A 13,131-nucleotide genomic window follows, 5' to 3' on the forward strand; every position below is an offset into this window, starting at 1 on the left:
TACACCTCTCCCCACATTCCTAAGCTCCATGAAATAATAAACTCCATGAGAACAGGAGTATATTCTGTTCACAACTGGAGCTCCAAAATGCAAAAGACTGCTTGAATATTGCTGAATGATTTTTCATCCAAGTGACATGGAACAGCACTGGTAGCTCTCCCCTCATCATTTCTCCAAACCAATCTACTATAAATGTCACCACTGCTAAAGTAATCCTCCTCAAGTGCCACTGAATGATAGCACTCTCATGAAATGGCTTCAACTCACCAAATAAAATCCATACATCTTACTCCAGGTTTTGAGTAATGTCCAACTTGCCCCAAATCTACCTAATGGCACTCACATGCAGGCTTCCCTGAAACTTATACAGTCTCAGCACAACTTCCTCATTATCTATAATCTCTAATTAAACTATCTTTTCTTTTAATCCCTCATGGAATTTGTCTTACAACCCTGTGCCATCTTTCTCATCTTATTTAATAACATTATTTTATTTTATTTTTTTAAGATTTTATTTATTTATTTGACAGAGAGACAGTGAGAGAGGGAACACAAGCAGGGGGAGTGGGAGAGGGAGAAGCAGGCTTCCTGCTGAGCAGGGAGCCCAATGCGGGGCTCGATCCCAGGACTCTGGGATCATGACCTGAGCCGAAGGCAGACACTTAACGACTGAGTCACCCAGGCGCCCCTAATAACATTATTTTAAATGATCACTTCTACCATCTTCAACCCTAAGGTTGATATTAAAATAACTTGTATTTGTTTTTTTGTGGTATATAAATTAGTGTTACACAGAACCATAAGTGCAAATACATGCTATATCATAACATTATAAATAAAACAGATAACTAGATAACCATATTCATTTCAAGGTATTTTCTTTGATAAACCAAAGCATGATCTCAACATCCTATTGAGTCTCTTTAATGACTGTATCTTCTCCTCTCCTGGAAACTTACAGTCAAAATGTTTTAATGTTCACCCAAAAATCTGACCTGTCAACTCAAATAATGTTTCAGATCTTCATGGCTATTTATTTTTCAAGTGGGGAGAGAGAATTATTATGGGAACTTGCTCTCATATTTCTGAATTCCAGCAGGTTGTCTGGCTAACAGCTCCAGCAGGCTTCTAGGCTACTGAAATAGCACAGGAAAAAACAAAACAACTATAGAGTCTTAAACTAACCTCTTCATAAACAATGTTGGTAAGATGGAAATATAAAAAGTTTACACTCTATTATCTTCCAGAGCAGAGGTCAACAGCAGGGAGAAAAGCAGCTTACCTCAGGCTAATAGACTCACATCAGAGCTTTTTGGAGAATTGCTGAAAAAAGTTATCTTCATTCAAAAGAGAAAAACAAATTATTATCAGGTATTTATTCTCCTGGCTAACAGGAAGCAATACCTGAGCTAATATACAGGTCGAGTACTGAAAAGTCCCAAGTACTATTTGCTGGGAATTAAACTGTCAACAAATCTTTGGGAAAATGCCAAGAAGAGCAAATGTGTATTTGAGGGAAAAAAAAAAAAACCACACACAATACAATGCACATACACACACACACACACTCTGTGAGAACACAAATAAGACCACCAAGATAATTGCTGATAACGGTAGTAGCTAAGCTAGGGAGCCAGAAACAATGGGAAATACATACAAACAAAATTCTAAAATTGAGAAGGGAAAAAAATGTATGAGACAAAAATGTGCCAATACTGTGACAGATATGAACTTATCTATAAATTCATAAATATTATTACCTTATTTTGTATTCCCATCTTAGGGTGTAATTTCCAAAAAGGTGGGAACTATTATCTTGCCTTATGCTATTAATTTATAACACTGAATTCTACTTATTGTTAAGTATTCTATAAATGTTTAGATTAGGATGAAAGATGACAATGATGATGACAAAACAAATAGGCAGATGAAATGCAGCATTTAGGGACTTGGTACCTGTTAAAAGTTAATGAACTGCCACTCCAGAAACTGAATGCTTCCTTTCCAGATTGGTAGTATTAATTGTGAGAGTAGAACAAAAAGAAGAGAAACCAAGCCGTGGGATGTCCCACCTAAGCCAGATAAATCAACACTAGGTCCTCGCCTTAAGAAAATAAAGAAGTTTATCTTTGTCACAATCCAATTGTTTTTAAGATATATTCAATTACTGGAAGAAAATATGTCAGGTTAATACTCACCTTTACTAATAGTCTCAAAGCAGACTACACATACTCTTGCTTCCTTTTCTAGATATTGTAGTTTACACTTCCTATTACAACAGACACCACAAAATACCTATAAAGAATAAAATATCAAATTTGGTTTTGTGTCAAGCACGTTTATACCTATGGAAGGCAGGGGGAGAGGAGCCAAAAATCTAATTAACCAAACACCATTTTTCTGATTATATAATTTTTCTGATCACTATAATCACAGGCAGTTATTAAAATGATTATTTGTTTTACTTCAATGAGGTTTCTGCAATTTAAAATCGTGTCTCTGACAAGGAGAATTCCTTTAAATCAATTCTGCTAATTGGAAAAGAACAAAAATTTTCTTTAATGAATAGGTTTATAATTTAAAAAGTTTTCTGTGGTCCTTTACTTAAAACTTTTAAAAGTAGAATGTTATTATTTTTCTAAAAGAGAGGAGGGTTGATCTGAGACCAACATAATACTAAAAAATGCTGAATAAAAAATGCAGTGTTATTTCTATAGGCAACCCTTAAGAGTTTATAGACAAGGCAGTCAGAATGCAAACAAGGTCAGCTTCAGCATTCTGAACCTGTGGCAGCCAATTTGCTTCCCACCCCCCAACGTTTCCCTAGATATAGACTATAATACTAACTGCAGAGTGGTCTTGAAATTAATTCAATGATACAGGGGTATATTACTGAATTTGGGACATCTCATGTGTTAATGTTAGAGAGAGAAAGACATATTCTTAGATTTCACAAAAACTAGTAATTAGCATTCCTCATTTCCCAGTACATCATACTCATGACAAGGTGACATTTAGTCACCCTCAAGCAATCTATAAAATGACAGTGCTTTATATATTTCCATGTAAGTGAAAAATGATTTTAAACTATCCAAAACTTTTATCTATTAATCAGCTTTTTTGTCACATTAAATTTCACTTTCACTTAAAATGTCTCGAAAGAATAAAAGACAAAGACTTTTAAACTTACTTTCCCACATGCTCGGCAGTGGTGTCGCCGTTTTGTAAAAGTAAATTTGACTTGGCAGTTCATACAGTTTGGAGCTTCTGAATCAGGAACCCAAGTAGGTTGTTTCTGGCCCAAAACCAGGCCTTCTTTGCAAGTGTTTACAGGTACAGATTCTTCATTCACAGTTACAAAAGTGGATCCACCTTCAAAATTACTTTCTATATCAATGTAATTAGAGTTGAAGCTAACCTGAGGATCAATTGTAGAATCGGTAGTACAAGTGGTTGGAACAATCGTATTTGCTATGCTGGGCTCACTTTCAGGCGTATTTGGAACATCTGGCTTATTTGGTTCCTTTGAACTCCTTGGTCTTGATGGAATGCTAAACAACTGCTTTGGTCTGGCCCCTCCAACATGAACAGATTGACTGTTAATATCAGAGACTGATAAGTCATTCGTAATCTCAGATTTACTGTTAGATAACCCTTGTTCAACTGGAATTGTACTTTTTTCCCCTAAAGACAGGCCACCATTTTCTGTTGTATTCTGTTTATCAACTGTTTCACAAATCATATTAATGCTAGGACTTTCTCCAGTAGCGCCTGTTTCAGCGTTGAAATACATATTATTGATGCTCCCATCATCTAGGCCTTTCGTGTCTATCTGATTCATTTGAGATTTTGAGTCATTTACACTTTCTTCAAACGATTTTATGTTACTAGTCTGAAGATACTGTTCAGTCAGAAAGGCATCAAGTTCAGCATCACTAATTAGTGCACCACTTTTCATGCCCTCATCAATATTAAAGTAATCTAAGTCTTGCCCATCAATATCATTGCTTGAAAAAGAGATACCTTCACAATGATCAGGAAACACTGGGGCATTAGCACCAGAAAGCTCCATCTGAGATTCTGTAGCTACAGAAGAGTTTGTGTTACCAGGGTGATCCAAAGACTCAACTCTGATTACCATTTGGTTGGACTCTACCTTTCCATTTCCCACCTGTTCAATTATGTTTTTACATTTTTCTTGTTTCGAAAGATCAGTCTCCTCCAATGGTTCCCCACCCAGAATAACACTCTTCTGTATTTCTTCATGCACTGGCACTGCATCTTGTATGTTATCTTTACGTTCATTCTGTGGTAAACAATCACCATGTGCTTTACTTTCAATTAATGATCCACACAAAGACCCAGGTACTGGAAGACAGGGCAGTGAGGAGTACATCTCTTCACCTGAAACATGTGGACTTGGAGAGGAATCTTGAATTACATCTTGATTATCTTTAAGATCTACATCTCTTGAGCCTTCTTTTGCAGACTGTTTTATAACTATAGCAGTCCTATCTTCCTGAAAGGAAAAGTCAGGTAATTTGAAATTTTCATCTTTTGCATTTGAATTATTTAAGTATAAATCTTCATTTTTTGGAAAATTGCAAGGCAAAGCACTTGTGTGGTCTCCTTCTTCTAAACATTCTGTGGCAGCTATGACTGCCACATCTACTTCCTCTTTTACCAAACATTTATCGGCTTTCAGTAACTCACATGGCTGGTCCTTGTGTTGTAGGCTGTCTTTGGCATCAAACATTTCGGAACTTTGTTGAGTCAAATCAGATGGCATGTTAAAATCAACAACTGGTTCTAACTGATTAGAGATCTTTTGATCCTTTAAATTCTCTTTTACACTGTAATTACATGAATCTGAAGGTGTTGTATCTACTTTTATACCCAATTCTTCAGCTCCACTAATTTCTCTGTTTTGTAATTCAGAGTTGACATCATTCTGTTCCTCTCTGACAGTATTATTACCACGGTCTGTTGAGGAAGCACAAAGAGTTTCTGACACTGAAGATAAATCCAATCCAATCAAAGAATCTGCACTAGACCTAAAATCATCTGGCAATAACTGTTTAATATCTTCTTCACTATTAGTTACATGAACTAAGTTACCCATGTCGCTTATCAGATCACAGACAGGTTTACTACATCGTCCCATATAGAGAGGCTGGATTTCATCTGAAGTGCCACCATCCACAGAAGAAAGGAGATCAAGTCCTGTTACATTTTTTTCATTTTGTATGGAAGTTAGTCCCTCAAGCGTTTTGTTCAGGGAAATCTGATTTGTTTCATAGCATGTTTCTGATGAAGCACAACAATTAATGTATTGTTGATCCTTTGGTAGCAGTGAAGTCAGTTGTGAGGAAGCCAACTCTGAAGAAACTGAACAGTGGTTAGAATCAAATGTGTTTTGCTCATCCTGGAGATAATCCTGTTCATCTAATTAAAATAGAGATACAATGTTATTCAGGAAAGCCAAAGCAAAATTATCACAAATATGTTTTTTAAGACTCCTAAACTAACTAAACTTTTGTTTAGATCAGAAATAGGCTACTCTCTTACAAAATGATAACCTCCAAAAGTATTTTTATTTAGATTTAAACTACTTAGGGTTTTTACTTTTCAGTGTAGATGTCACAATGTAATAAAAATTCCACCTAAAATAACTCAGTTGCATTATAAAAACCAGACTGAGGAAGAGCTGAAAAACAATCTAACTTCTTGGTTCTCTCGCTCTAGTTTCCTAGTCTTCATTATCAGCTGAGTAAAACATCTCTCATATTAATGAAATACCAATTCATGTAAAGTTTTCAAGTTGCTTTTAGCTGGCTCATGTTGATTTTAAAGGTCTTTCTTTTAGTTAAATTTGTATCTGTAGAGAAAACTTCTAGTTTCCTTACTTCTATTTCTGGCTATTGGTTCTATTCAGTATAAGAATAGGCTAGTATATTATAATGAAATGTGAACTTACACAATATAACCATGTGACCAAAACTGAAACCAAATTTTGCTAAGAGTACTCTATATCCGGGATAACTGAATCACAGACACTTAAAAATTCCATTAGCAGCAAAAATTAAAAACCAACAAACCTGGATTCTGTTCAAAATCATCAAGGAGTTTGTCCAAGTCACTGACTGCTGCTTTAAAATAACTGTCCATCCTACTTGTAGACTTATTCAGAGTTTAATCCTTATATGCCTAGAAAATAAAAAGTTATGATAGTTCATTTAATTCTCTAACATATAAATATTACGCCATCTACTGAATACCAAGAAACATAGTCAGGAAAAAGACATAAATATATTGCTTTGAGGAATCTACAATTTAATTAGGAAAATTGCCTCCTTATATACAAAATGACATGAAAACCAACTCTAACAACATTACATACATACATACACTACTGTAAATTTTAAAAGACTTACCTAAGTAACTCATGTTACTTAAGTTACATAAGTCAAAGAAGAATTCACAATTGAAAGCTAAAAATAGTTATAAGTACCATATACCAAATATAAATATATAATACAATAATATAAAATATACTACATACAAGTAAAAATACTTCATACAAACACTTGTGGGATTCAGCAGAAGTGGTACTTCAAATGCTTAGAGCTTTAGATGCTTATATTCAGAACAGAAGATTAAAGACTAATAAACTAAGAGCAGGAGTTAAAGAAATAGAAAATGAACATACAAGAGAGGTACAAAAAAGTTAGTTTTATGAATAAAGTAGATAAACCTCTGATCTGTCTCAAGAACTCCACAAATGAGCCTGAGACTCCTTAAAGGAATCTATCGGTAACTAAAGGGATAAAATCAAAAGGACAGAGGAGCCTAGTTGAAGGGGGGCTCCTACTGTCTTAAATGGGACAACCAAACATCAAATGAATGAAGGCTGCAAAGGACTGCACACAAATCAAATAGATAAAAAACCAAGAGATCATAATGATACTAAAAACAAAAACAAATACCACCACTCATTAGAGGGTTGCCAGGGCACAAACTCATTACTCTGAAAGTTGATACACTGCGGGAAAAGAGCCAATAATTTATCCTCCCCTTTATTTACAAAATGTACTTTAGAATAATAAAGTAGCTGCTGAGGGAAAGTTTTTTAGATAAGAATTCCAATTAATAAACACAGATGGATTATTAAAATTTTATTTTTTATTATTAAAATTTTAATAATTATCTCTTGGAAATCCTTAATGCAATTAACAGACTAGGCAATGGTTATCAATATATTCTAAAAGTGTTAGATGAAAGGTTGGAGCGTAACTTTATAATGGTGGGAACAGGCAAACACATCTGACTTCTACTGATCAATTTCACCATCAATAAATGTGGAAGAACCAAACATTATGTGCCTGGTGTAGAAGATACAACATCACATATAATGTATTCCTGCCCTGAAAAACTGAACCTGAATCTAATCAAGCTTTTAGAACTGTGTATTTACAGGAAATTCAGGCATAAAGGGACAAGTTAGGTGACATCAAAACAAAGCAACTAGCTAAACCCAGAAAGTGGAACACTCTACAGCAATGTTCCTCACACTGTCTTTAGTGAAAGATCTTTAAAAAAAAAAAATTTCCAACCTGTTCCATACTGTTACTTTTGTAAAACACAATAAAACAATACAAATGTTGCAATATATACATACAAACAAAAAGATACACATTACGAAGCACATCTGAACAGTTGCCTGGGGTGAAGAATAGAGTAGGAAGTGAGGAATAAAAGACAATGAACAAATGAGAGGGTTTTACAAGATAGCTGCCATGAACTGAAAACACTTGAGGTCCAGAAAAAAAAATAAGGATACTTTAAAGATGAGTTAAACAGATTAGACACAGCTAAGAAAGAACTGAATGAACTGGAAAACCTAACTGAAGAAATAACCTAAAATGCAGCCCAGAGAGACAAGAAAGGGGAAAATATAACAGGTTAAGAGACATGGATGGCAGAAATCATCCATCATGAGAATGGAGTCCCATACAGAAGATAGAGAGCATGAAACAAGTATGCTTGAAAAGATAATGCTAGGAATTTTTCTATAATTGATGAAAAACACAACTCAACAAATACAGGTAATTCATTATACCAAGCAACTTAAATAAGGAGGAATTCACAAGTGGCCACTCTATAGTGAAACTTTTGTACTTCAAAGGTTGAGCACCCTTAGGAAAAGGTCATCTTAAAAGGAACAGTAATTATGCTGGCAACAGGTAAACTTCAGAACAATTTTCAGTAACAGTGGTATGTCATCCTAATTTAACAAAGCACATTACTTCTTTTACTTCCATCTTTAAATTGTGGTTATACCATACATATACAATAGTACACAAAAACATAGACATCAAAACAAACAGAAGGAACTTGGAGAAAGAGACAATGCAGGAAACAGAAGAAAACTTCAAAGAAACTAATTAATATTCTCAGAAAAGTAACAGTGCAACTATGACACAGGAATGGGAAGCCATAAATAAAGAACATATGGAGGGAGGAAAAGTCATCATGGAAAGTGATAGCAAAAATCTCAAATTCAAGTGAAGCTTGTTGGATGCAGTGAAAGCAGTGCTTAGAGGGGCATTTATAACTTAAGTGCATAGGTTAAAAAAAGAAAGATCTAAAAGTCAATCATCTAAGTTTCCCTCCTGGGAAACTAGAAAAAGGAGAGCAAGAAGAGCAAAACAAGCAGAAGCAAAGATGACAAAGAATTGAACAGAAACAAATGAGATTAAAAACAGGAAAACAATAGACCAACAGAAAGAAACAAACAAACATTTAAGCCAAAAACTCTTTTCTTTGAAAAAAAATCAATAAAATTAATAAACTAGGCTAATCAAGAAAAGAGAGAAACACAAATTACCAATATCAGAAAGAAAGGGGGAATATAACTACTGATGCTATGGACACTAAAGGAAAATAAAGGAATATTATTAACAACTCTATGCCCCAAAACTTGATAATCAGATGAAATGAACCAGTTCCTTAGAAGACAGAAGCTACCAAAACTCACACAAGAAGAAACAGATGACCGAAACAGCCCTGTATCTATTAATGAAATGGAACCAATGATTAGTAACCTTCCACAAAACAAATCACCAGATCCAGGTGGCTTCACTGATTAATTTTACCAAACATTTAAGGAAGGAAGAAATGATATTTCATAATCTCTTTCAGAAAAAGGTAGCAGAGGGAACCCTTCCTCATTCACTTTATAAGACAAGCATTACTCTAATACCAAAACCAAATAAAGACATTACAAGAAAGGCAAACTACAAACCAATACTGCTCATGAACACAGACATAAAAATCCTCAACATGGGCGCCTGGGTGGCTCAGTTGGTTAAGCGACTGCCTTCGGCTCAGGTCATGATCCCGGAGTCCCTGGATCGAGTCCCGCATCAGGCTCCCTGCTCGGCAGGGAGTCTGCTTCTCCCTCTGACCCTCCCCCCTCTCATGTGCTCTCTCTCATTCTCTCTCTCACAAATAAATAAATAAAATCTTTAAAAAAAAAAAAATCCTCAACAAAATATTAGCAAGTAGAATCCAACAATGTATAAAAAGAATTATACATGACAACCAAGTGGGATTTATCCAGGTATGCAAGGTTGGTTCAACCTTTGAAAATTAATCAATATAATCTACCATATCAACAGGCTAAAGAAGAATTATCATATAATCATATCGATTGATGCAAAAAAAAAAAAGCATCTGACAAAACCCAATACCTACTCATGATAAAAACTCTAAGCAAATTATGAGCAGAGGAGAACTTTTTCAATTTGATGAAGAATATTTACAAAATACCTACAGCTAACATACATTATGATGAGAAACTGGATGCGTTCCCACCAAAGACTGGGATCAAGGAAAGGTATCTTCTCTCACAACTCCTATTCAACATAGTACTGAAAACCCTCCTAGTGCAACAAGAAAGGGGAATAAAAAGTACACCATTTGGAAAGGAAGAAATAAAACTGTCTCTATTTGCAATGACATGATTTTCAATGTAGAAAATCCCCAAACACTAACCTCCCGAAATAGAGTAGTATACAGCATGGACATAGGTTACAAGGTTAATAAACAAAAATCAAATGCATTCCTATATATGAGCAAAGAACAACTGGAATTTGGAATTTTAAAAATGCCACTTATGATAGCACCTGAAAAAATTAAATACTTAGGTATAAATTTAATAAAATATATACAGGACCTATATATGGAAAGCTACAAAATACTGATAAAAAAAATCAAAGAAGATCTAAATAAATGGAGATATATTCCATTTTCAGGGATAGGTAGACTCAATATTGTTAAGATGTCAGTTCTCAATGCAAACCCAATCAAGATGCCAGCAAGCTATTTTGTAGGACTCAGGAAACTCATAATTCTGAAGTGTATATGGAAAAAAAGAGGACATAGAATAGCCAACATAATGCTGAAAAAGAAGAACAAATTGGGACAACTCACTCTTTCTGATTTTAAGATTTAGAAGGCTACAATAATCAAGGTAATAGAGTACTGGCAAAAGAACAGACATCTAGATCAATGGAAAAGAATAGAGAGCCTGGAAATAGACCCACACAAATATAGTCAATGTATCTTTGACAAAGGGGCAAAGGCAATTCAAAAGAGAAAGGCTAGTCTTTTCAACAAGTGGTGCTGAGAAAACTGGACATTCCTATGCAAAAACATGAACCTAGATACAGACTTTACACCTGGATGTTTTTAAAATGGATAATAGACCTAAATGTATTTAAAATGGATAACAGATCTAAATGTAAAATGCAATATTATAACACTTCTTGAGGAAAACATAAGAGAAAATCTACATAACCTTGGGTTTGATGATGAGTTTTTAAATATAACAATGGCATGATCCAATCAAAAAATGATTAAGCTGGATCTTATTAAAATTAAAAACATCTGCTCTGAAAAGGACACTGTAAGAGAATGAGAGGACAAGCCACATCCTGGAAAATAATATCTGATAAAGGACTTGCATCCAAAGTCTACAAAAAACTCCTAACGTTAAATAATTAGAAAACCAACAATCCAATTAAATGGGCAAAAGTTCCAAGCAGACACCTCACCAAAGAAGATACACAGTTAGCAAATAAACATATGATGAAATGCTCAACATCATTTGTCTTTAGGGACTAGATTAAAACAATGAGATACCATTTTACATCAATTACAATGGCTAAAATCCAAATAACTGACAATATCAGATGCTGCAAGGGTGTGGATCAGCAGGAACTCTATTTACTCCTGGTGGGAATGCAAAATGGTACACCCACTTTGGAAAACAGTTTGTCTCTTATAAAACTATAGTCTTACTATATGATCCAGCAATCATACTACTACATATTTACCCAACTGATTTAAAGATTTATGTCCACACATGAACTTAAATGTGAATGTTTATAACAGCTTTATTTATAAGGGCCAAAATTTGGAAGTATTCAAAATGACCTTCAATAAGTGAATGGACAAATAACTGTGATACATTCATGCAATGGAATACTATTCAATGATACAAAGAAATGAGCTAACAAGCCACAAAAAGGCATGGGTGAGTCTTAAGTATGTATTGCTAGCTAAAAGAAGCCCGTCTTTAAAAATCTACACACTGGGGGCACCTGGGTGGCTCAGTCAGTTAAATGTCTGCCTTCGGCTCAGGTCATGATCCTCAGGGTCCTGGAATCAAGCCCCGAGCTGGGCTCCCTGCTCAGCAGAGTCTGCTTCTCCTTCTCCCTCTGCCCCTTCTCCACCCCCCGCTTATGCTCTCTCTCTCTCAAATAAAAATCTTTAAAAAAAATTTTTTTTTTAAATCTACACACTGTACATGGGACACCTGAGTGGCTCAGTCGGTTAAGCATCTGACTCTTAATTTTGGCTCAGGTCGTGATCTCAGGGTCATGACACTGAGCCCTGCATTGGGCGCTGTGCTGGGCATGGAGCCTGCTTAAGATTCCCTCAGCCCTTCCCCAGCTGCTCACTCACTATCTAAAAAAAAAAAAAACAAAAAACCTCTACATACCGTACCATTCTAATTGTATGACATTCTGGAAAAGGCAATACTACAAAGAGAGTAAACACATAAGTGATTGCTGGTGGTTTAGGGTAGGGGATAGATTAACAGGTAAAGCACAGTGGATTTTTTAGGGTGGTGAAACTATTTTGTATGATATTATAGTGGTGAATACAAGACATTAAAAGCATTTCTCACATTATAGCACAAAGAATAAACCTCAATGTATGCAAATTTTAAAAAATTATTTAGAAGGTTGGGTGATCTCAGAATGGAATGCAGAATGTGAAAAAAGAGGCTACATTTATTACAAATATATAAAACAACCTTACTGAAAGGGGTGGAGAAATACAGTGCTACCTTTGGAAATGAGTGAATCTGTAAGGCTGAAGGCAAAAGGAACACAAGCATTGTGCTCTAGTTGATAAAACTGTTTCCCATGGGGGTATGGGTTAACAATTTTGGAACCATTATACATGTATACTGGATTGAACTAGAATTAAAAAGTAAATGGATGGCTAATGATGGGAGCCAGGTTTCTCGCTGTTGGAAGGGAAGGTTAGATAAGCAAAAGGGAAGGAAGCTAAAATGATCCATATGGTAATGGATTTGAATTGGAGACATCGGTATAAACTCATGGGTAGCTTAATACGGACAGAGATGGTTACACATCTGTGCTAATTTTTTATGTGAAATATTTATAGGTATTAGTATAAACACATATATATCTTGCTCTGTTAGCTGAGAGGGCCTAGAAGCAAGACATCCCAGGGACAACAATCATACTTAGCACCCAGAGCATGGTTTCTCCAACAAAAGGAACCAAGGCTCCATTTTGGGGCAGAAAATATACAAGATGAGCATGGAGCATCATGTAATCCCAGAAATAAAGTGCATGTACACATGCACGCATGGATGTATACACACATACAATGAAGGAGGTATGTTAAAAGGATACAGAAGTCAACTGAAAGAGCTCCCAAAGGCCAAAGCTGGAACAATCTGAACAATAAAATATATAAACCAGTACTGGCTTATTACCCAAAGCATTAAAAAAAATGAGTTCATATTGA

At 35.2% G+C, this 13,131-nt stretch overlaps 1 protein-coding gene across 5 annotated transcripts in view; it reads right to left on the reverse strand.

Moving 5' to 3' along the window:
• ZFYVE16 (zinc finger FYVE-type containing 16) overlaps positions 1–13,131 on the reverse strand; it is a 50,279-nt gene that overhangs the window by 29,705 nt on the left and 7,443 nt on the right. For all 5 annotated transcript variants that reach the window (XM_081826668.1, XM_081826670.1, XM_081826667.1 and 2 more), the window contains 3 exons: positions 6,099–6,207; positions 3,191–5,445; positions 2,199–2,295 (listed from right to left, as the gene is read on the reverse strand). In XM_081826668.1, the coding sequence (XP_081682794.1) occupies positions 2,199–2,295; positions 3,191–5,445; positions 6,099–6,168 (2,422 nt within the window). In that variant the 5' untranslated portion in view covers positions 6,169–6,207. The remainder of the gene's footprint in view (positions 1–2,198; positions 2,296–3,190; positions 5,446–6,098; positions 6,208–13,131) is intronic.

Source organism: Leptonychotes weddellii, chromosome 7, assembly GCF_054177405.1.
Source record: "Leptonychotes weddellii isolate Sample4059 chromosome 7, ASM5417740v2, whole genome shotgun sequence".
In the NCBI taxonomy this organism is placed as follows: domain Eukaryota; kingdom Metazoa; phylum Chordata; class Mammalia; order Carnivora; family Phocidae; genus Leptonychotes; species Leptonychotes weddellii.